We start from the raw sequence: 25102 nt of genomic DNA, 5'->3' as shown, positions 1-25102 counted from the left end.
TGTACATTCCAAACCACATTGTCTTTATCTGTCATTGAGTATTATTTCTTTGAGTTGTTGAAGCAGTTTTTCTGTATGAGAATTAGCTTTGTTGGTGAGAAAAGCTTGGTACATATCAATAATATATCCACTTATATACAGTATGTAATAAGTGTCTTTTTTTTAATTGTAGGACTATGTTTTTGCAGCTGTTTTCAACAGTACTATGGTTTATTCTTTACCTATATTAGTGAATATCGTTAGTAACTACTATCTTTATCATTTAAATGTGACTGAAACCATCCAGATCTGGAGTACCCCATTCTTTCAAGTAAGCCAATGTATATACAGATAAATTTCCATATGCATGTCATATATATAATAACCATTAAAAACTAAGCAAAAATAACAAAATATGTAGAAATTTATCTTGTGAGATCTCTTGGACTTCTTAAAACTCAAGTGAGAAACGGTTTACATTAAGGTTTAGGATTCCCCAGTAGAAGTATGTTTCAGGGTAAAGGAGATTCTGTTTTGGTATTGATATTTGTATAAGGAATAAGTGTGTTCTATATTGATCATAGAATAAAATATAAGATAATTTTTAAATGAATATTTTTTACCTAAAATCCAGGTATTGGGTATTGGAAAAAACTTGAGAAGTCACCCAGGCAACCATTTTTCCTCTAGATAGAACTGTTGGATTGTACATATCAGAATCAAGATTACAGAAAAGTATCCAACATATTTTCTCTTAATCCTTTTGATTTTCATATGCTAAAAAATAAATGGACAAATATCTGTAACAATATTTTCTATCTTCTCTTTTCATACTTTTAAAAACAGCTTCATTGAAATATAATGCCCAATCAACCTGACCATTATTCAAAGTATACACTTCAGTGTCTTTTATTATGCTTATAGAGTTGTGCAGTCATCACTACAGTCAGTTTTAAATATGCCATCACCCCCCTCCAAAAAAAATAACCCTTATACTCATTAGTAATCACTCATTTCCTCTCATACCCACTCCCAACCCCAGGCAACCACTAATGTACTTTCTGTTTCTATGGATTTCCTTATTTTAGACATTTTATATAAATGGAATCATACAGTATGTAGTCTTTTTTGTCTGCTTTCTTGTACTTAGCATACTGCTTTGAAGATTCATCTGTTTTGTAACACGTATCAGTGCTTCATTTATTTTTACTACCAAATCATATTTCATTGTGTGGAATGTATGGAATGTTTATGTGAAATACCGCATTCTACTTATCTGTTCATCAGTTGATGGCATTTGGGTTATTTCCACCTTTTGGCTATTATGAGTAATGCTATGAATATTTGAGTAGAAGATTTTGTATGAGCATATGTTTTTATTTCTCTTGGATATATAACTAGGAGTGGAATTGCTAGATCATCTAGTAACTCTATGTTTAACACTTGAAGAACTGCCAAACTGCTTTCCAAAATGGTTGCATCATTTTCCATTTCCAGCAGCAGTGTCTGTGGAGAGGTATCTCATATTATGAAATATTTCAAACGTACAGAAAACGAACCACCTACTATCCAAATATTTCAAATGTTAATATTGCATAATATTTGTTTTTAATAAAACTTTTAAGACACAGGTGAAAACTCATGTTACCCCTCTCCAATCTTGTTTCCTTCTCTCCTCCGTAGGAGTAACCGCAATTCACAATTTCACAATTGGTAATTCCCATACGTGTTTTTTTGATGTTACTACATATGTCTGTATCCATAACTATTACACAAGATTTTACAACTTACAATTTTCAACAACACTGACATATAATCATACTATATTTCGAAAGAAATACATGGGAGTTTTTAAAGCTAACTATTCATATATAGTCGTATTAATATTTCAAATTTGTTTCTTCCTTCATTAGATTCTGTATGATTGGATCCAACTGTAGTCTCATTCATTTCCACTTCTTGCACTACTAGTCTACATATTTGTGGGTTCTTTCTGAGCCTCCACTGTCATATTACAAGAGTTTCAGACAAATTCTGCAATGTCATATGACCTGAACTTTGGAATTGACTTAATTGCTAAATAGGAAAACTCAGAAGGCTAGGTTTCAGCAAGACAGTGATGTACTCTGTCTCTATGTCATCCCATGGAGGGGTGTGCCAGTGCGAGGGTATCTGCTAGGCACTGTGGATTCTATTCCAGTGCAGAGTACCTTCTCTGTCCCACGGGTCCGTATTCTTATAGAACAAGGGGAGGAAACTGACCTTGGTGAGGGTGGCTGATAATATAGTATCCTTGGACTTGGGTAATCTGCATTTGAAGTGCTAGCTGTTTATTGATTGTCTGGGAAAGTTAGCTGACTGCACCTGGATCCCTGGGGAAGCTAACGACATTGGGGCCTGTGAGAGTTAATTCCTCTTCTGCTTGGGAGAAGAAGTTCTAGTTCCATAGGAAGCTGAGCTTGGGTATAGCTTTTCCCAATTAAAAAGACAATAAAGAGCAACAAATATCATTCTTAGATATTTATTATTATTGCATAGGACCACTATGGTGGACATACTAACTGCTTTTCAAATACATCATTCATTTTTATGAAATTGTGAAGTGTAATTTATATGTCTGATTATTCTGTGTTGTAGACAGGAAAATGAAAGTAAAATGATTTGCTTAGGATCAGATAGTTATTAATAAGTGGCAGAGTTGGTAATATTGTCCACAACTACCTGTTAATATATCTGCCACTCATTCTTTCATGTAGACTATGCCTGGGTTAGATATTCTAATACGTTCTTTCTGAGGTTTTGATTTTTTTTTGATATAAGGTATATCCTAAGATATATCTTAAGATATAAAATGATTCTCAGTTCCATTTGTTACTCTGTGGTTGTCTTTCAGGAAATTACTGATATAGTTTTTAAAATTGAGCTGTATTTTCAAGCAGCTTTGCTTGGAATCATTGTTACTGCAATGCCACCTTACTTTGCCATGGAAAATGCAGAGAATCATAAGGTAATGACTCAGTTAAAAATATATAATTTGCTAATAAGAAGTGTCGTATAAAAATAACCTATTTGCATGATTGCAAGGCTTAGTATAATTGTTATTTTAGAAATAAGTAAATGGAATATAAATACATTTATTATAGTTTCATATTGTAATAAGTGATAATTAATATTTATTATTTGAGACTTGCTACATGCTTTAAAAATTATATTCTCTAATTCTCACAACATTGTGAGGTAAGTTTTTTGTTACTGATTTCTTATAGATCAGGAAATCAAAGATGGGATTGTTCATATGACTTGCTCAGGTTGACTCAACTTGTTTAAATTGTGGATTTGGGAAGTGACTGTGATCTTTATGTTCTTAACTGGCAAACTAACATGCCCGTCCCTTTTATCCTTTAACGGAGGTATTAAGTAGTCAAGGTGCTAAATTCTTATTAATGGAAAAAAAAATAGATGAAAGTGATTGTCATCATTAGGGCCTTGGAGAAATTGCTAAATATACAGAGGTTCTTTGGTATTCTTTCACTTTCTTTTTACGCCTTTCCCTTTTGTTTTCCTTCAGGCATATAGCGATCTTGTACAGTCTTTGGTTGTTCAAAGCCTCCCACTTTTTCACTCTGCTGAGATTATATGTTACTGCTCTAATAAAAATTCTGATCTTCTTCATGGATGATCTTAATTCAGTAAAAACAAATTTGTCTAAATTAATTTACAGACTGTGATGAATAATGAACTCATTATTTTAATAAATTCTAAAAAAATAAATTCTAGGCCAGGCGTGGTGGCCTACGCCTGTAATCCCAGCACTTTGGGAGGCCGAGGTGGGCGGATCACCTGAGGTTGGGAGTTCGAGTCTAGCCTGACCAACATGGAGAAACCCTGTCTCTACTAAAAATAGAAAAAAAATTAGGGCGTGGTGGTGCATGCCTGTAATCCCAGCTACTCAGGAGGGTGAGGCAGGAGAATCACTTGAACCCGAGAGGTGGAGATTGCAGTGAGCCGAGATCATGCCATTGCACTCCAGCCTGGGCAACAAGAGCAAAAACTCCATCTCAAAAATAAATAAATAAATAAATAAATAAAATAAATAAATACATTCTAATAAAAATTTTATTTGTTTAGTATAACAGTAACACATATCTCTATTTTTAAAATAATACTCAATTTTTGTTAAATATACTCATTGTAGTAATGTATAAATTATAGAAAAGTATAAGGAATATAGAAATCCATAACCCACTGCACAATAATAAAATTTACTGGACATTTGCATTTTCTTTCTTGTTTCAACTGAAACATTTTTTTCCAATATAAATTTTTTATTTTTATTTTTTATTTTTTTATTTTTTTATTTTTATATATATATTTTTTTATTGTACTTTAAGTTTTAGGGTACATGTGCACACTGTGCAGGTTAGTTACATATGTATACATGTGCCATGCTGGTGCACTGCACCCACTAACTTATTTTTAATTAAAGTTTTTATTTTGAGATAGTTGTATATTGATGTTTATTTGTTAGAAATGACAGACAGATCCTGTGTACTCTTTACATTTTGTCCCAATAATAACACCTCGTAAAATTATAGTACAATGTAACAGGGTATTGGCATTGACACAGTCAAGATACAGAACATTTCTGTCACCAAAAAGATTCCCATTTTTTGCCCTTTCCTAGCCTCTCTGACCTGTGGCAACCACTACTCTGTTCTCTATTTCTGTAATTTTGATAGTTCAAAAATGTAAAATGGCATCACAATAAGTTTTCTTTTGGGATTGGCTTTTTTCAAATAGCATTTTTTTTGAAGTTCATCCTATTTGTATTTATCAATAATCCATTCCTTTTCATTGCTGAGTAATATTCCATGGTATGGATACATCACACTTTCTCTAACCATTTGCCTGTTGAAGAACATTTGGATTGTTTTCCGTTTTTGGCTATTGTAAATAAAGTTGCTGTGGACATTTGCATACAGGTTTTGTGTAAACATCATTTTCATTTCTCTGAGATAAATGCCCAAGAGTGCAATTGCTGAATCATACATGTTAATTTTATAAGAAATTGCCAAATTATTTTCCAAGATGAGTGTTCCATTTTATATTATCCCTACCAGCAGTGTGTGAATGACAAAAGTTTGAATTATCCAAAATAATTGCATTTGCCTTAGCTTATGTTTTTATTCTTGTATTAGAATTTACATGTGTCTCATGTTCTCATAATTCATTGAACAGAAAACTTGCCAATTTTGTTCATTTCTCCTCTTCTTAACTAATCTTTATATTTCATGCTTCCTTTATCTCTGTGGACAGCTCTTTCATATAATACCTTCAGTTATTAGGAGTAGATATTTTTATAGATGACAAAAATCAACTAAATAAAATTGTTAGGTATTTGGATTTATGAAATATTTTAGAAATTTCAAATTAAATGAGAACATGAGATAGGAAAACTATGATCATTTGAGTTTACCATTAACAAACTTGTGACGTAAATAACACCTTAGGTTTATATACTATACCAGTGTACACAAAAGGCTTTGAACATTTCAAAAGCTTTCACTTAAGCTGAAAGCCTTATGTAAATCCAAAGGATACCTGGCAATTTATTAGTGTTTTTATTTATGAAAGGTTCATTTTTAAAACTGAGAATTCTTTTTCTGTGTAAACATGTCTTCCCATCTGTTTCCACAGTATTTCAAAAGTAGTAATGTTTTGGCTATTTATTATTTGTATAGCTGTAACCCCAACCGCCGTGACACCTTTTGCTTTATTTTAATCTCAGTTTCTTGGCAGCACTACTGTATTCTGATTCTTAAAAATTTTGTTGAAATTGTTACATCTCAGAAATAATGAGCCAAATTAAAGGCTAAATGGAATTGGTATTTAGTGTGAGGGGGACTTTTATTACCTATAAGCCTGGAATGTAACCTTTTTGGTTTTGCTGATGTAAAATTAAGAGATCTACAATAATTTACTAATTTATTTGTGTGTTTCTAAAGTGTCTAAAATTATAATAAATTGTTTTTCATTCTTTTTAGATCAAAGCTTATACTCAACTTAAACTTTCAGGTCTTTTGCCATCTGCATATTGGATTGGACAAGCTGTTGTTGATATCCCCTTATTTTTTATCATTCTTATTTTGATGCTAGGAAGCTTATTGGCATTTCATTATGGATTATATTTTTATACTGTAAAGTTCCTTGCTGTGGTAAGTTAACGTTAGTTGTACTCATGCTATTTATAGATAGAATGTTATTTAAAATCTGTTATAAACATGACAGTTGACTTATTGCATAATTTGGTTATTAATTTGTTAAAGAAAATAGAGCAAGTGTGTCTGGTATTTAATACATGTAATCATTTTATATGATAAGTGACTTTTAAAAACAATAACTTACCACCATTTTAAAATAATTTCTTGAAACTAAAGTGATCTTTCATGTAGACCACCTACTTGGGTGTAATCAGGAACGTTTTAATATATTCCTTCCTTAAAATGCCTTCCTTCGTTTTTCTTATGCCTGAAAATAATTTCACAAAGGATAAGCTCTTTTATTCCATAGTTTAAAATATAGCTTAACATTTCTCTATCTCAATAATGGGCAGGCTGCGAGCCAGATGAAGAAAACAACTCCATTTACAATAGCCACAAAAAATTAAAATACCTAGGAATACATCTAACAAAGGAGATGAAAGATCTCTACAGGGAGAACTACAAAACATTGGTGAAGGAATTCAGAGATGATACAAGCAAATGGAAAAAAATTTCATGCTCATGGATTAGAAGACTCAATATATTAAAGTGGCCATACTGCCCAAAGCAATCTACAGATTCAACACTATTCCTATCAAACTACCAACATTATTCACAGAATTTTAAAAAGCTATTCTAAAATTCATATGGAACCCCCAAAGTACCCAGATGGCTAAAGGAATCCTACGTAAGCTGGGCGCAGTGGCTCATGCCTATAATCCCAGCACTCTGGGAGACTGAGACAGGTGGATCATGAGGTCAAGATATCAAGACCATCCTGGTCAACATAGTGAAACACCATCTCTACTAGAAATACAAAAAAATAGCTGGACATGGTGGCATGCGCCTGTAGTCCCAGCTACTCAGGAGGCTGAGGCAGGAGAATCGCTTGAACCGGGGAGGTGGAGGTTGTGTTGAGCCAAGATCGTGCTACTGCACTCCAGCCTGGGCAACAGAGAGAGACTTTTTATCAAAAAAAAAAAAAAATCCATGTAAAAAGAACAAAGCCAGAGGCATTTCATTACCTGACTTCAAACTATACTATAAAGGCTCCAGTGACCAAAACAGCATGGTATTGGTACAAAAACAGACATGTAGACCGATGAAACAGAATGGAGGACCCAGAAATAAAGCCACACATCTATAGCCATCTGATCTTCAACAAAGTTGACAAAAATAAGCAATAGGAAAGGACTCTGTGTTCAATAAATGGTGCTGGGATAGCTGGCTAGCCATATTCAGAAGAATGAAATTGGACCTCCACCTTTCACCATATGTAAAAAGTAACTCAAGATGGATTAAAGATTTAAGGGTAAGACATCAACTATAAGAATTCTACAAGAAAACATAGGAAATACCATTCTGGACCTTGGGAAAGAATTTATGGGTAAATACGTCTTCAAAAGCAATTGCAACAGAAATAAAAATTGACAAGTGGCACCTAATTAAAGAGCTTCTGCACAGCATAAGAAACTATCAACAGAGTAAATGGACAACCTACAGAATGGGAGAAAATACAAACTATGCATCCAACAAAGGCCAAGTATCCAGAATCTATAAGGCACTTAAACAATTCAGCAATCAAAAAACAAAGCTCCATTAAAAAGTGGGCAAAAGATATGAACAGACACTTCTCAAAAGAAGACATGCAAGTGGACAACAAATGTATGAAAAAATGCTCTACATCACTAATCATCAGAGAAATGTAAATCAAAACCACAGTAAGATACCATCTCACGTCAGTTAGAATGGCTATGATTAAAAAGTCAAAACCAACAGATGCTGGCGAGGCTGCAGAGAAAATGAAATGCTTATATACTCTTATATACTCTTGGTGGGAATGTAAACTTCAGCAACCATGGAAAGCAGTTTGGAGAGTTCTCAAAAAACTTAAAACAGAACTACCTTATAACTCAGAAACCCCATTACTGGGCATATATCCAAAAGAAAATAAATCATTCTACCAAAAAGACACATGAGTATGTTCATTGCAGCACTATTCACAATAGCAAAGACATGGAATCAACCTAGGAGCCCATTGACCAGTGATTGAATAAAGAAAGTGTGGTATATATACACCACGGAATACTGAGCAGCCATAAAAAAGAATGAAATTATGTCTGTTGCAGCAGCGCAGGTGCAGTTGGAGGCCATTATTCTAAGTGAATTAACAAAGGAACAGAAAACCAACTATTGCATGTTCCCACTTATAAATGGGAGCTAAATTGGGTAAACATGGACATAAAAATGGCAACAGTAGACACTGGGCACTACTAGACGGGGGCAGGAGGAAGGGGAGCAAGGGTTGAAAAACTAACTGTTGGGTACTGTGTCCAGTACCTAGGTGACAGAATGAATTATACCCCAAACCTCAGCATCATGCAGTATACCCATGTAACACACCTGCACATGTATCCCCTGAATCTAAAGTAAAACTAGAAATTACTTAAAATAAAATATAGCTTAAAATATCAAAGAAGAGACTGATTTGCATTCATGTTCACATGTAAATGACTGACAGCAGGCCCTTTCATTGATTACTTTATTAGGAAAAAGGGAAAACAGAGTTACATGAGGTTGATGCTGAAAGTAAATTTACCGATTTTGTCAGAGATCATAATGACCTTATATATTAGTTTCTGCCATATAAAATAATAATGTTTTTCTTACACATTAAAAAATAAAGTGCTGTATATTAAAATAGTAGCTAATATTTGAGAGAGATAAAGTTGTAGCTAGCTATACTTGCTTTTTATAATAATGAGAGATAGTATTTTACTTGGTATAAAAAACTACAAATAGTATTCAGTTTAAATGATTTATTTAGGATTGTATTAATAATTCTTCATATTTTAATATGACTAGTATTTCATGTCATGTGTATTGCAAGCTATTCGTATTTTTATAGAAACATATTTCTGATTTACAGGTTTTTTGCCTTATTGGTTATGTTCCATCAGTTATTCTGTTCACTTATATTGCTTCTTTCACCTTTAAGAAAATTTTAAATACCAAAGAATTTTGGTCATTTATCTATTCTGTGGTAAGTCACATTTTACATTATTTCAACTTTCCGTAGCAGTTTAATTAACATGAATTCTTTCCTGATTATACTAAAAATGTTACATGTCTTTTGTAAGTGAAGAATTTAGATAGGTAATTGGCAGCTTCTTTTTGTGTGTACATTTGTCTTCTGAATCATCCTTTCCACGTAGGAACAATATGGAAGAGATTTAGCAACTAGTGTATCAAGGATACTAGCTACAAACAAGTGGTATTCTTGTTGCTTGCTGGCTAAATATCATCTCTTGTTCCATGTTTTATTAGAGGATTGAAAAAATAGTTTAATGCGTAGACACCAATTTGTAAGAAGTTTCTAAACACTTTGTCACTTTTATTTATTTATTTTTTTCTTTAGGCAGCGTTGGCTTGTATTGCAATCACTGAAATAACTTTCTTTATGGGATACACAATTGCAACTATTCTTCATTATGCCTTTTGTATCATCATTCCAATCTATCCACTTCTAGGTTGCCTGATTTCTTTCATAAAGGTAATTCTGCTAAATATTTTAATATGTTAAAAAACATAAAATAAATATGGTCTAATTTGGGGATGTTAGTTCTTGTATAGACAACAGTAAAATGCATCAGGCTAATGGCTACTACTTGATTTAGATATTATTAATGCAGCATAAATTATTGTGAGCTCTTGTCAAACCGTAAATTCTCAAAGGAAAAGGGCTATGTTCATTACAGGTTCTCTCATGCTCAAAATGATGTATATAATTAGAAGTGTGACATGGTTTCAGTCAGTATTTGTTTTTAGGAGTTTATCAGTGATTAAATAACGTATTTCACTATAAAGGGATGACAAAGAATAAAGTGTAAGAGATTTTCTCCAAGAAAAAATAGAGACAAAAACCAGATTCATTTTATTAAGGCTGGATAATTGAAAGAAATTTCCATGTTATTAGAAAAAATATTGTTATGAATTCTTGGTTTGGAATTGCTAATTAATTCTACTTACTAATCCTACTACCCCTGCTTCCCTTTTTAGGTCTCAGTTCAATGTGTTTAATTTATACTGATCCTCAGAAATATTTTGGGACAGGGAAGATTTTAAGTAAAAAACATAACTTACTAATATGAACAGCTAACTTATGTATAGAAAGTACACGTTTGCTAAACAAAATACATTTTTTCATTTTAATCCAAATATTTCTACATATTGCAGCGTATATATTTTCAAATCTTTTTGTCTTAGATTTCTTGGAAGAATGTACGAAAAAATGTGGACACCTATAATCCATGGGATAGGCTTTCAGTAGCTGTTATATCGGTAAGAAATAAAGTGTTTTTGTGAATTAGCATGTACCTTAAGAATGGTTTGGTCCTATGGTTTTAACTATGTTTAGTTTTTTATCCTGTTGCATGAAAAAGAAGGTGTATAAAAAGTTAAGCATGTTAGTTAACGCTAGCTAATCTGTATTTCAGTGGTGAGTACCTTTCATTTACTGAATATGTTCACTTTAATATACTTAGCCTTTTACATGTTATTAATTCTGTTTAATTACAGTTCTGTCTTAGAAGCAAAAACAAAGTTTTTGTGTTCGATTATATTTTATGAAGCTGACAATAAATGAATCATACAGAGGTAGAAAATATGTGAATAATTTGCTAAAAATAATTCTGCTTTGGTTTGTATTAACATTTATTTTTAATTATCTTTATCATGTAAAATATAAAAAAGTTGTGATTACTTCTTTTGGTAATGGCAAGGAACTTGATGTATGTAGTCTTAGTTCTGTTGGCAAAGGAAAAAGCAACAACAACAACAACAAATCTTTTAGTCATGAGCTGCTACATGTTCTTGTTTTAGCCTTACCTGCAGTGTGTACTGTGGATTTTCCTCTTACAATACTATGAGAAAAAATATGGAGGCAGATCAATAAGAAAAGATCCCTTTTTCAGGTCAGTTGATTTTTAAAAAATTTTAAATGTTTTTAGTATATTTACAGAACTGTGTAACCATTACCATAACATAATTTTGGAACATTTCCAGCACTCCAAAAAGGAACTTTGTACCCATTAACAGTCACTTTCTTATCCCTATTCCCATAGCTCCCAGTCTTAGGTAACCACTAATCTACTTTCTGTTTCTGTCAGATTTGTCTATTCTGAACACTTTATATAACTGGACAATGGAAATATGCTTTGGAAAACTTGAGTCAAAAGACCAACAATTCTCTTAAATACCTTGCATTTAACTTTTATATCTGTTTGCTTTTTACCATAGTTGGTTGGCATGTTATTTTAATGTTGGAAAATCATCAGATTTGCCAGATAACATCTTTGAAAAATTGCTAGGATTTGGGCACTATAATTAGTATCTAGCATATGGTTTTACACTTAGTATAATGTTTGGAGGGCTCATCATGTAGTCGTGTGTAGCATTTTTTATATATCTTAATGAGTTGCTTTTACTTTTCAACTATTATGAACAATGCTGCTATGAATTCAGCTATTATGAACAATGTTGCTAGTTTGTATACAACTGTTTGTATGGACATATATTTTCATTTCTCTTGGGTGGATACCTAGAAATGGGATTGCTGGGTCATTTGAGGAATTGCCAGACTGTTTCTAAAGTGGTAATACCATTTTACACTCCCGCTAGGAATGTTTTAGGGTTCTCTTTTCTCCACATCCTTGCCAATGCTTGTTATTGTTTGTCTTTTTTACATATTCTTCCAAATATATTAGCTAATTTGTTTTTACTTTTTCTTCTATCCAGCCTTGCTTACATGATTCATCACTTTATTATCATTTCAGCATCCTCAACTTTTGTCTTTTCGAACTGTCCACTAAAAATTATAATTATTGGTGAATCGAATTATTTGCTGGAAAAAAATAACATAAAAGTTCCATTTGATAATACTACATATTTATTCCATATAAATTCAGCTGGTTTTTTAAAAAAATTATTTTAGATTTGGGGGTAAATGTGCATGTTTGTTAGCTGGGTATATTGCATACTGGTGGGGATTGGGCTTCTATTGTAACATTACCCAAATGGTGAACGTTGTACCTAATAGGTAGTTTTTCAACCCTCATCCCCACCCCCTTTTGGAGTCCACAGTCCTAGTGTTTCCATGTTTATGTTCATGTGTATCCACTGAGAAGTGAGAACATGTTGTATTTGATTGTCTGTTTATAAGTGAGAACTTATAAGTGAGAACATGTGGTATTTGATTGTCTGTTCCAAATTAGTTCACTTACGATAATGGTCTCCAGTTCCATCCATGTTGCTGTAAAGAACATAATTTCATTCTATTTATGGCTGTGGAGTATTCCATGGTGTATATGTACCATATTTTCTTTACCCAGTCAACTGTTGATGGACTCTTAGGTTGGTTCTATGACTTTGCTATTGTGAATAGTACCATGATGAACATATGAGTTCAGGTGTCTTTTTTATGTAATGATTTTTTTTTCCTTTGTATCCAGTAGTAGGATTGCTGGGTTGAATGGTAGTTATATTTTAATACTGTTTGGTAACGAATAACATTTTCGTAGTTAGCACCTTCTTATCTCTTTCTTTTCAATAGTTATTCAAAGCTTTCTCTTTATTCCTTGTATTCCTCAAATCACCTTATCTTACTTCCTACTTCTCAGTAAATAATCTTGTCATTTATCTCAGAAAATAGAAGCACTTAATTATAAGTTATAAATTTCTACAAACTTACTCACATCTTCCATCATTTTTGCCTTTTCCCAGTCCTAGAGGAAGTAGCAGTCCATCCTATTACCCAAATCTTCATTTATTCTATATACTTGGAATATTGCTCAATTTTTTCTCTTTTTCTCTTTCCTTTCTGGATCTCAAAAGTGTATTTTTTCTCTTTTTCTCTTTCCTTTCTAGATCTCAATAGTGTATTTTTTTCTCTTTTTCTCTTTCCTTTCTGGATCTCAGTGGTATATTTTTGGGGTTGGGGAGGGTCACCTTTCTTTCATATATGAAAGAACCCATGGATCTCATTTGAACATGAATCCATCCCTAATTCCTATTCTATATCTCTCTTTCCTTTCATAGCCAAAATTCTTCTATCTCCGGTTACTCACCTTCCATCCACTCCTATAACTCCCTGCAATCTGGGTTTTCCCTTACGTTTCCATTGATACTATTTTCAATAAGATAACTAATGATTTTGTCTTTTCATTGTCTAATAGGCTCAACTTATTTAACTAATCTGCAGGCTTTAATATGATTGACATTGTTCTCCTTACACATTTTTCTTTTTTTTTTTTTGAGATGGAATCTCACTCTGTCACCCAGGCTGGAGTGCAGTGGCATGATCTCAGCTCACTGGTTGAAATGATTCTTCTGCCTCAGCCTCCCAAGTAGCTGGGATGACAGGCATGTGCCACCACACCTGGTTAATTTTTGTATTTTATTTTTTAGTAGAGACAGGGTTTCTCCATGGTGGCTAGGCTGGTGTTGAACTGCTGACCTCAAGTGATCTGCATGCCTCGGCTTCTTAAAGTGCTAAGATTACAGGCAGGAGCCACTGCGCCTGGCCACATTTTTCTTGTTCCTTTGTTTTCCATTATGTCTTCTGTTTGCCTCTGTACTTCAAAATTGCCTTTGCAAGCACTTCATCCTCTGTCTATCCCTAAAAATGGTGTTACTGTGGGTTCTGATGTCAACCCTCTACATCTACTCTTTCTGGGCAATTTCATTTATACTCAGGTTGTAAATTTTTTGAGGGCAAGGTTCATGTTTTTTCATCTTTCTTTCTGTGTAATAATACCTGACACCTACTAGTCATAAATAATATTGTTGAATAAATGAATGAATTTAGATAATATCGTCCAAATGTTATCAGTCATTGAAAAATAATGCTTGTGGCTGGGCATGGTGGCTCGAACCTGTAATCCCAGTACTTTGGGAGGCTGAGGCAGGTGGATCTTTTGAGGCCAGGAGTTTGAGACCAGCCTGGGCAACATGGTGAAACCCTGTCTCTACTAAAAATACAAAAATGAGCCAGGCGTGGTGGCGCGTGCCTGTAATCCCAGCTACTCAGGAGGCTGAGGCAGGAGAATCGCTTGAACCCAGGAGGCAGAGGTTATAGTGACCTGAGATCGTACCACTGCACTCCAGCCTGGGCAACAGAGTGTGAGACCCTGTCTTAAAAAAAAAAAAAGAAAGAAAGAAAGAAAGAAAGAAAAAGAAATATCACTTATAATTCCACCTTTCAGGGATAATCCTAGATCTTATGTTAGTGTATTTTTTCAGTCTTTTCTCTACCTAGTATCTGAATTTCTTACTATTTTAATTATTTGAAAACCTACTGTCTTTTATATTTATTATATATATGTAGAAACCTTTCAACGAAGTCTAAAAATAGGAAGCTTCCAGAACCACCAAACAATGAGGATGAAGATGAAGATGTCAAAGCTGAAAGACTAAAGGTCAAAGAGCTGATGGGTTGCCAGTGTTGTGAGGAGGTAATTTATTCTTTATGGCTAAGTCATAGTAAATATGAAATGATCAATTCCCGGTATATAGAAATTAATCTGAAAAATATTTTTCTTTGCATATGAAGCAATCTGAAAAAAATCTTTCTTGGAAAAAAATACTTTGTTTACTTACTTTTGAATAAGCCAGAATTTCAGTCATTAATGGATATTTATTTGTACAGTATCCCCTTATTAGCCAATATAATTTTTGTAATATGGATATGAGGTATGTGCAGCCTGTCATTTCATGATAAGTTTTATAACTTTCTTTTTAAATACAACTTTTCTTATTAGAAACCATCCATTATGGTCAGCAATTTGCATAAAGAATATGATGACAAGAAAGATTTTCTTCTTTCAAGAAAAGTAAAGAAAGTGGCAACTAAATACATCTCTTTCTGTGTGAAAAAAGGCTGGTATTTAATTTTTCCTTACATAACTTTTCTAGAAGAGTAATTTCCACTTTTAGTATGATTTGATTATGATTTTTTTTTCTTTCAATTCCTTTAGGAGAGATCTTAGGACTGTTGGGTCCAAATGGTGCTGGCAAAAGCACAATTATTAATATTCTGGTTGGTGATATTGAACCAACTTCAGGCCAGGTATGATATATAAGAGTATAGGATATGTTGAATGTGATTTATATTGTTTATTAGCATAAACTTTTAGTGACAAATTTGGATTTTATATTCAATTTTTATGTATATTTTTAGAATTTTTTGTACAGCCTGATCAAATTATGATCTTTTGGGTTATCTGTAAAAATAATGTGCATGGTGAAATTTTCATAGACACGTGTAGACACACGCATATACAGTATTTCTGCTTTTGTAATGCTTACATGCGTGAGTTATTTGTCTACCAACTTAATGGAAGACAATTTTATTAGCTTCAGGAGATATGGGAGCTTGTTTTGACCTGCCATCAGCTAGTCTTTTATTATAAGCATGTCACTGACCACTTTGTGGATACTTCACAAAACTACCCTGATCCCATTTCCTGCTTCTCTCCCCTTGCTTACTTTATGCCAGCCACACTAACTCATTGCTTTCCTGGAAAATGCCAGGCATACTCTTTTCTTTGGGTTTTTGCCCAAGATGTTTTCTTTGTTTGGCTATACCTTATACCCTAGAAATATATATACTAAATTCACTTACCTCTTTGGCTCAAATGTCACCTTCCAGTGAAGCTCCCTGATCATTAGAATTACATCTTGCTTTTTCATCCAACTCTGTATTACCCTTTCTGACCAAGTCTCTGAACTCTGACTTAGCTTTATATGTCCTTCCATCATCAAACATCAAAAAGGAGTAAAACATCTGGCCAGGTGCAGTGGCTCATTCCTGTAATCCCAGCACTTTGGGAGGCTGAGGCAGGAGGATCACTTGAGCTCAGGAATTCAAGACTAGCCTGGGCAACGTAGTGAGACATCTTCCCTCCTAAAATTCAAAAAAGAAAAAAGCAATAGCCAGGCATGGGGGCACATGTTTGTGGTCTCAGTTACTTAGTGATAATAATAATAATGACAATAAAGGAGTAGAAATCTGACTTGATATTACTCTGGCTGTAGGAAGGGGTTTTAATTAATGTACTTGCCACTTCCTTCACAGGTAAATTAAGCAAAATAGTAAAAATTGGTTTGTGTTTCTATAGGTATTTTTAGGAGATTATTCTTCAGAGACAAGTGAAGATGATAATTCACTGAAGTGTATGGGTTACTGTCCTCAGATAAACCCTTTGTGGCCAGATACTACATTGCAGGAACATTTTGAAATTTTTGGAGCTATCAAAGGAATGAGTGCAAGTGACATGAAAGAAGTCATAAGTCGGTAAAATAATTGTCTTTAGATTCCTTTTGTTACTTAGAGGAAAGGTTTGCATTTCATATTTTTAAAATTTCATAACAAGCATTTCTGTGGACAATGATTTTTATAGAAAATGTTTATTACTTTTTCATATATTCTTTATGATATATGAAAATATACTGATAGCTGTAAATTATGATAGTTATAAAAAGGTCATTTTTTTATTTCTAGTTACAGGATAAATATACCTATAGATATCATGAAACTTATTTTAATTCAAAGTGAACCATTTTATCAAGATATTAATTTATTTAAAATGATGTAAATTGGAGACTTTTGCCCTTACCTACTTATAATAACCTTCGACTGAGTAACTATTCTAGAGAAAACAACATCAGGGATCACACCCAGTTGGTATTTGTGTTTATATATATCATGGTATTCTCATTTTGTATTCATTTTGCAGAATAACACATGCACTTGATTTAAAAGAACATCTTCAGAAGACTGTAAAGAAACTACCTGCAGGAATCAAACGAAAGGTACTTTCATTAAACACCAAATAATGCCTGTATTTTTATTGATAGTTTAGTACCTGATATTGTCTTGATAGATTCCTTATAGTGAACCTTTGTTAATTTCCCACCTATCTTTTTCTTTCCATGTAGTTGTGTTTTGCTCTAAGTATGCTAGGGAATCCTCAGATTACTTTGCTAGATGAACCATCTACAGGTATGGATCCCAAAGCCAAACAGCACATGTGGTGAGTATGGTACTTGTGACACAGTACATGATACTTTAGAATAGAACAGTTTCTTTTATTATAATAGTTTTATGTTAGTTATATGCACATCTTGATTTTAAATCCTATTCAAACGATACAATAGTAATTAAAAATTAAATAGATTTAGAGATTTCCTTAAGCTTTTAAAACTTTGCATATTTTTCATGAAGTGTTCATAATATTTTACATATTCCGAAACAGAAATAAGCATGAGTCATTATTAAGATAAAGAGTTCTAGTGTTCTGAATAGTTTTTAAGTTTTTTTCTAGTCATTTAGCATACAAATGATCTTTTCCATAATAATAGTGTCTTAAATTTATGTTGAGACTCTTTCTAGGACAGTCATGCATTGCCTAATGACAGAGATACATTCTGAGAAAGGCGATGTTGTTGTTGTGCAAACATAATAGAGTGTACTTATATAAATCTCTGGGTGGTTATAGCCTACTACACACCTAGACTATATGGTATAGCCTATTACTCCTAGGCTATAAATCTGTAGAGCATGTCACTGCACTGAATACTGTAGGCAGTTGTAACACAATGGTATTTGTGTATCTAGACGTATCTAAACACAGAAAAGATACATTATAAAAGTATTATAATCTTATGGAATCGCTGTTGGAAATGTGTTTCATCATTGACTGAAATGTCATTATGCAGTGCATGTAAAGTACTAATTAGTTGAACAACTCTTTTTTTTTTTTTTTTTTGAGTCAGAGTCTTGTTCTGTTGACCAAGCTGGAGTGCAGTGGTGCCATCTTGGCTTACTGCAACCTCTGCTTCCCAGGCTGAAGTGATTCTCCTGCCTCAGCCTTCCAAGTACCTGGGACTACAGGCAAGAGCCACCAAGCCCGGCTAATTTTTTGTATTTTTGGTAGAGACAGGGTTTCACCATGTTGGCCAGGCTGGTCCCGAACTCCAGACCTCAGGTGATCCGCCCCCTTCGGCCTCCCAAACTGCTGGGATTACAGGTGTGAGGCACAGTGCCTGGCCTTGAACAACTCTTTAAGCTTCAACTTCCATGTCTATAAAATGTAAGGTTTGGTTTGGATGCATGTTACGGTTTTCTTATGATTCAAAGCCTGTTTTGGTTATAACATGAAAAGGCATCAATTTTAAAATTTATTTGTTGTCATACTTTTAGCCCATATTAACATTTGAAATCATAGATTTTTTTTTTCCATTTGACAAGCTTTCAAAATGAAGGGAAAATAAATTAGAATATAAAAGTCATGGCCTGGCACAGTGGCTCACGCCTGTAATCCCAGCACTTTGGGAGGCTGAGGCAGCGGACCACGAGGTCAGGAGATTGAGACCATCCTGGCTAACACGGTGAAACCCCGTCTCTGTTAAAAATACAAAAAAAAATTAGCCGGGTGTGGTGGCAGGCACCTGTAGTCCCAGCTACTCAGGAGGCTGAGGTAGGAGAATGGTGTGAACCTGGGAGGTGGAGCTTGCAGTGAGCCGAGATCGGGCCACTTCTCTCCAGCCTGGGGGACAGAGCGAGACTCCGTCTCAAAAAAAAAAAAAAAAAGACTATAAAAGTCATAGTTGGGCAGGATGTAATAGCCATAGCAATTGATATTTGGTAAGTTTTAATTAACTTAATTAACCAACCGGTTGGATTTTTAAAAACCCATTTTTTTTTTAACAAACAGATGTGTTCCTCTCTTTTTGTTTTATTTATGTTTTATAGGCGAGCAATTCGAACTGCATTTAAAAACAGAAAGCGGGCTGCTATTCTGACCACTCACTATATGGAGGAGGCAGAGGCTGTCTGTGATCGAGTAGCTATCATGGTGTCTGGGCAGTTAAGGTCAATGTCTAAATAGCATGCCATTCAGGGGAAGAGGTTGGGGGTTGGATTTTGAAAGTCATCATTTCAAAAACATTGCAATAGTTAGTAATTTAAATGTTAAATATTTTAGTTTTTGAGTTAGCTTTTGATAGATTGACTTGGAAGTATGTTGAGTTTTTTAAAAATATGGCTGTCTACTTTGAATTTGAATTCACTTAATATTTCAATAACTTGGGATATTATTTTTAGGCATAGTACTTGTTATTTCAAAAAATTGTTATATATTGGATTAATTATATAACACAAATATGAAATAAACATATGAGTTTCTACTTACATAAATAAATAATTGAGTAAAGAAATGTGTGAGAGAAGAGGTACATCTTCCTTACAGAACAATTCCAAATAATAATATATGTAGATAATACCCACTTCAAGGGAGGAGGCTTAATCTCCTATCCCCCAAGTTTGGACGGGACTTAGCCAGTTTCTTGTAAAAAATGAATGACAGAAGGAGAAAAATAGTAACTTTACAGTTGAGAAAGCTGGCAAATACTACCTTAACTAAACAATGTTGTGCAGATATCATGTATTCACTGATATGATATGATGGAAAAAGTACTACAGCTGTGTAATATTCTCTCCAAAACCCATAACCCAAGTGTACTCATGAGAAAAATATCAGACTAACCCAAATTGAGGGACCTTCTAACACACACCTGACCAGTACTTCTCAAAACTGTCAAAATCATGAAAAAGACAGAAAGAATAAGAAACTGTCACCCACAGTTAGAGACTAAGGTGACGTGACAGCCGAGAACACTACGGTATCCTGGATAGAACCTGGAATAAACAAAGGACACTAATAGAAAATTGGTGAAATCTAAATAAAGTATGGAGTTCAGTGACAAGGAATGTACGAATGTCGGTGTCTCAGTTGTGAGGAATTTACCATGGTAATATAAGATGATAAGATTAGGGAAACTGAAACCGGATAAAGAGTGTATGGGGATGCTGTATTTTCTTTGTAATTTTTCTCTAAATATAAAGGTATATTTTTTAAAAATGTAGTTATATGTGTGAGAGATTATTCTTTGAAGCTGTCATTTTATATCTGAGCTTTCTTTTAAAAAATTACTTCAGATGTATCGGAACAGTACAACATCTAAAGAGTAAATTTGGAAAAGGCTACTTTTTGGAAATTAAATTGAAGGACTGGATAGAAAACCTAGAAGTAGACCGCCTTCAAAGAGAAATTCAGTATATTTTCCCAAATGCAAGCCGTCAGGAAAGGTAAAATTTTAAAGAATGTGGTTATATTTCTTTATAGAGCAAAGGTTATAAAAAGTTATTATATTAAGGATTAAGTGAAAAATCATCTTTTCATTCATAGACCATATATATATATATATCTCTGTGTGTGTGTATATATATATTTTTTCATATATATGAAATATATGTATCTGTAGATAGATAATTTATATATATCTCTCTGTATTATCACCAATACTGGACTAATGAAGTCTGATGGCTGGTGTTTTATATCTGCCTTAGTATTAGATTTTTCAATATTCAGTAGTATTTAAATTTTTTTAACATTCTTAGTAGTAATGAGAGTTGTTTTGCATGAAAATGTTATTATTTTAAACAATTTTCATCCAACTAAATACCAAAATAAGTTATTGAATTTAATTTTGAATTTTAAACATGTTGAACTTTAGCTTTAGAACATAATAGTAGTAATTTTTAATTTTTTTCCATATTTTATCTTTTTTTCCAGTTTTTCTTCTATTTTGGCTTATAAAATTCCTAAGGAAGATGTTCAGTCCCTTTCACAATCTTTTTTTAAGCTGGAAGAAGGCAAGTAGTTGAAAAGCATTTATGTTGTAGCTCTCAAATTATGAAAGAATTTTATTTAAAAAGTTTAAAACTGGGGACTCGGTTTTAGAAACTATGGCAGATAAGAAGATAACCTTTTATTCATTTAATCTAAGACACAGGTAAACACTAATATCATAGGGATTTTGTAGATAAACTCTATTGTAATGTAAACCTTTTACAATTTTTAGAGAGCATTGACACAGTTTATCACATTGCATCTATGAGAAGGGTCAGCTTAATTATGGAGTCTTTGCAGTTAGTCCAGCAGCAAGAGCTCTGAGTTTCTTGAATCCTTACTTCATACTGGTCCATAGAAGTAGCAACACTATCAAGACTCCAGTGGCAAAGAGAATTCTGAGTGTAGCGAGGGGTGGGCAGTCCCCAAAATTTTAAGGAAGCTTATAGAATCTTGGCATTTAAAAAATAAGTGGTATGTAGGATAAATATATATATGCTGGTGACAGTTGAGGGAGATCACCTCCTGGAAGAATCAGGTATTCATATGCAGATTATTTTATGGCATTTATAAACTGTGAAACAACCTATATTTATGTATAAGGTTTATTATTAATAATTTTCAAAATAACTACAGGATTTTTATGATTGTTCTTTATGTGATTACTGAATACAAAAAGATTTCCTGATACTGTATATATTCTTGTTGCAGCTATGGATTAATGGGTTTACTTTTGCCAAGAACACTAATTAATTATTTTTTGGTCTGTAATATATGGCCTGCATGATGTTCATTGTTTATTCATGTTTATTGGCCGGCATGGTGGTTCACACCTATAATCTCAGCACTTCGGGAGGCTGAGGCGGGAGGATCCCTTAAGCCCATGGTTCGAGACCAGCCTGAACAACATAGTGAGACTCTGTTTTTACAAAATATTTTTTAAAATTACCCGGGTATAGTGGCATGTGCCTGTAGTCCCAGCTAACTCAGGAGGCTGAGGTGGGAAGATTGTTTGAGCCTGGGAGGTCGAGGCTGCAGTGAACCATGATTGTATACTTGCTCTGTTGCCCAGGCCACTGTATACCAGCCTGGGCAACAGAGCAAGACCTTGTCTTAAAAACAAAACAAAACAAAACAAAAGGTTTATGGAGATAGGACCAATATCCAGAATCTAGTTCAAGAAGCCAGAATAGGCTACAGTGGAGTTGGAGAATGGGAGATAAGAGAGCAGGGATCAAAAGAAGACATGAAAAGAATCACCAGGAAAAAGATAATGGAGGAGAACTTAGAAAAAGTGAAATAAGACAAGTAACATTCAACATACAGTACTTAGGGCTATAGAGGAATTATAGGTGTGGGGAAGAGAAAGGAAGTAAGCGGGAAAAATAACATGTTTTGGCAGCTTCAAATTTAAGTGGGTTGATTACAGAAATATTTTTAAAACATTGTTAGCCACTTTGGTAGGTATTGCCATTTTTTTCAGATATTGATAAGTAAAATACTATTTTTATATTTTAATAGCTAAACATGCTTTTGCCATTGAAGAATATAGCTTTTCTCAAGCAACATTGGAACAGGTACTATAAAGTTAAATTTTTAAAAATTATTTTATAGAAGAAAGTATCTGATATCGATTGTTTTGGTTTATATTAGAGAGGGAGAGAGATCGTAAACCAGTGACAAATTGTTACAGAATGATCTTAAACTTGGTATAATTTTGATCAACCTTAGGTTCTTCACTTACTAATTTTTTAAATTTTATTTTTAAAATTGATATTATTTTAAATTGACAAATCACACTGTTTATTGGGTACAGTGATGTTTTGATACATGTGTGCAATATGGAATGCTTAAATCAAGCTAACTTTGATTTGCTGATTTTGAATATCTGTTTTTTTCATTTTGTAAAGAAAGTGAGTCATGATGGTGGTGTTTCACATTAGTGTATTTGAAATTACATTGTTTAGTTATGAATTATTTTTTAAAAAACAAATCTATTAATCTAAAATAGTATTCATCTTTGCATGTAACTTTTGAAAATAATCTGCTTGAATAATGTTAATGTTAATAAATCTCTTGATACTTGTTGATATAACTAGATATAGCCTTGTACCATTTCTGATTTAGTTAAAAGTTCTTTGAGGTACTTGAGATACAGCATACTGTATTCATTTATTTCTTTTCACCTAGGTTTTTGTAGAACTCACTAAAGAACAAGAGGAGGAAGATAATAGTTGTGGAACTTTAAACAGCACACTTTGGTGGGAACGAACACAAGAAGATAGAGTAGTATTTTGAATTTGTATTGTTCGGTCTGCTTACTGGGACTTCTTTCTTTTTCACTTAATTTTAACTTTGGTTTAAAAAGTTTTTTATTGGAATGGTAACTGGAGAACCAAGAACGCACTTGAAATTTTTCTAAGCTCCTTAATTGAAATGCTGTGGTTGTGTGTTTTGCTTTTCTTTAAATAAAACGTATGTATAATTAAGTGAAGCTGCATGTTTGTATTGAAGTATATTGAACTATATAGTTTGTATGTCATCTTTTTCACCATTCAGAAACAGTGCTTCTGAATTTATGATTTAAAGGAATTGTAATAGAATAGTTTTATTTTTAAGTTATCTTTAAGTTTATGCCATCTTCTTAAATAAGTACGTAATGTTCCAATCTAAATAAAAAACTAATTCATAACTAATGCATAGAAAAGATACATAAAGCAATGTGAAAGTTTCTTGCTTCTCCTTTTTAATTTCTAAAAAAGCCACTTTGAATGGAAGTTGTCATCCGTAAAAGCTGAAGTGTAAGCACTAGAAAATCTCAATATAGAGATTTGAGGAAAGTTATATCCACTAGGTGGCAGTCATTGATCATAATAAGTGAAATGAGCCCTTGTTCTAGTACATGATTTTAGGCTTAGGTAATTAGGTATGTGAAATTACATTTCTTTAATTTAAAGTAAAATTCAGAAGGTTTTAGTTATTATAATTAAAGGAAGACTGTGTGTAGAATCTTACGTAATAGTCTGATTCTTTGGCTCTGTGGCTAGAATGACAGTTATCTATGGAGGTGGTAGAATTAAGCCATACCTTTTCCCTCATCACTCTTGGAACATATAAATTTTTTGTCATCTTCCTTGCAAAGGGCACATTTAATTTTGTTCTTGAATAAAATATTTTATTGGGTATTTGTTTTTATTGGTAAACTTTAGTGAATCTCTTTTATAAAATTGTAAGTAGATCAGTGTGTAGATTTATTTAGTAACTTACCTCATTGACTTTGGAACATGGTAGGATATGAATAAACTCTTCCAAGGGTTAAATTAAGAATTGTAAGTGCAGTGCACCTATTTCTTTTTAATAAGAACCAGAATTTCATTTTTGATAGAGTTAAAGGCATGGCTAATATTTTCTTAGAAATGCTTCCTTGTACAACCCATGTATTGGCTCAAGGTATAAAATAGTGTAAATAATGCTAGTTGACATTACATTTCAACCAAATGAAAGTATTAACTTCATAAAACAAATATATTGAGAGTGTGATTATTGTATTAGACAACAACAACAGCAATGACAGAAGGATTTGGTACTGAATTACTTTAAATAAGCAAAACCTTTCAGTGGCATTATTCTTTAATGTAGGCAAAATTTAATGAACTTTTAGCTTTATTGTGTAATAAGACATCTGTGATTTTAGGCTCTAGCAGCGGATTTAAAAGTGTTCTTTCTCGGTACAAAGTACGTGGCTGATATTTTCCCCCATTGCTGGGGGCAGTTGCTATACACTTTCCTAAAGTATATATAATGTTCACATAAATACCCAGGGACCTCTTTTTTGGGATGTGCTTTTGTAATTATGTGTAACCTTGAATACTTAAGTTTAATAAAAGCAGCAAAATTATATCTATAGTTTACTAAGGCAGTCACGAAAAAGCATAGTTTTTTTTAGAACCTGACCATCCTAAGAAAGTTATATCATCTGAAGATAGAGCATGACTAATGAAGAAAATTACCTGCTTTTGCATGTAGATTTGGTAACTTTCACTTTACATTTGTGAATGTGTAATTGGTGCAAAGTAAATTTTTTTTCCTGCAAAGTGAAAGTTGAGTAGTCAC

The 25102-nt window shown here is 33.1% G+C and overlaps 1 protein-coding gene across 2 annotated transcripts in view; it reads left to right on the top strand.

The window, feature by feature from the left end:
- Positions 1–24174, top strand: part of ABCA5 (ATP binding cassette subfamily A member 5) — an 81572-nt gene extending 57398 nt beyond the window's left edge. For both annotated transcript variants that reach the window (XM_063599365.1, XM_003808943.6), the window contains 18 exons: positions 173–310; positions 2873–2986; positions 6024–6194; positions 9169–9282; positions 9658–9792; positions 10506–10580; positions 11121–11212; positions 14623–14749; positions 15056–15173; positions 15272–15363; positions 16415–16590; positions 17033–17108; positions 17235–17329; positions 19051–19170; positions 20296–20445; positions 20933–21012; positions 22511–22566; positions 23180–24174. In XM_063599365.1, the coding sequence (XP_063455435.1) occupies positions 173–310; positions 2873–2986; positions 6024–6194; positions 9169–9282; positions 9658–9792; positions 10506–10580; positions 11121–11212; positions 14623–14749; positions 15056–15173; positions 15272–15363; positions 16415–16590; positions 17033–17108; positions 17235–17329; positions 19051–19170; positions 20296–20445; positions 20933–21012; positions 22511–22566; positions 23180–23287 (2037 nt within the window). In that variant the 3' untranslated portion in view covers positions 23288–24174. The remainder of the gene's footprint in view (positions 1–172; positions 311–2872; positions 2987–6023; positions 6195–9168; positions 9283–9657; positions 9793–10505; positions 10581–11120; positions 11213–14622; positions 14750–15055; positions 15174–15271; positions 15364–16414; positions 16591–17032; positions 17109–17234; positions 17330–19050; positions 19171–20295; positions 20446–20932; positions 21013–22510; positions 22567–23179) is intronic.
- Positions 24175–25102: the final 928 nt, after the last annotated feature.

The sequence above is a fragment of the Pan paniscus genome, chromosome 19 (assembly GCF_029289425.2).
Source record: "Pan paniscus chromosome 19, NHGRI_mPanPan1-v2.0_pri, whole genome shotgun sequence".
NCBI lineage: Eukaryota > Metazoa > Chordata > Mammalia > Primates > Hominidae > Pan > Pan paniscus.
Note: the sequence above shows the minus strand (reverse complement) of the source record. Positions and strands in the feature narration are given on the sequence as shown.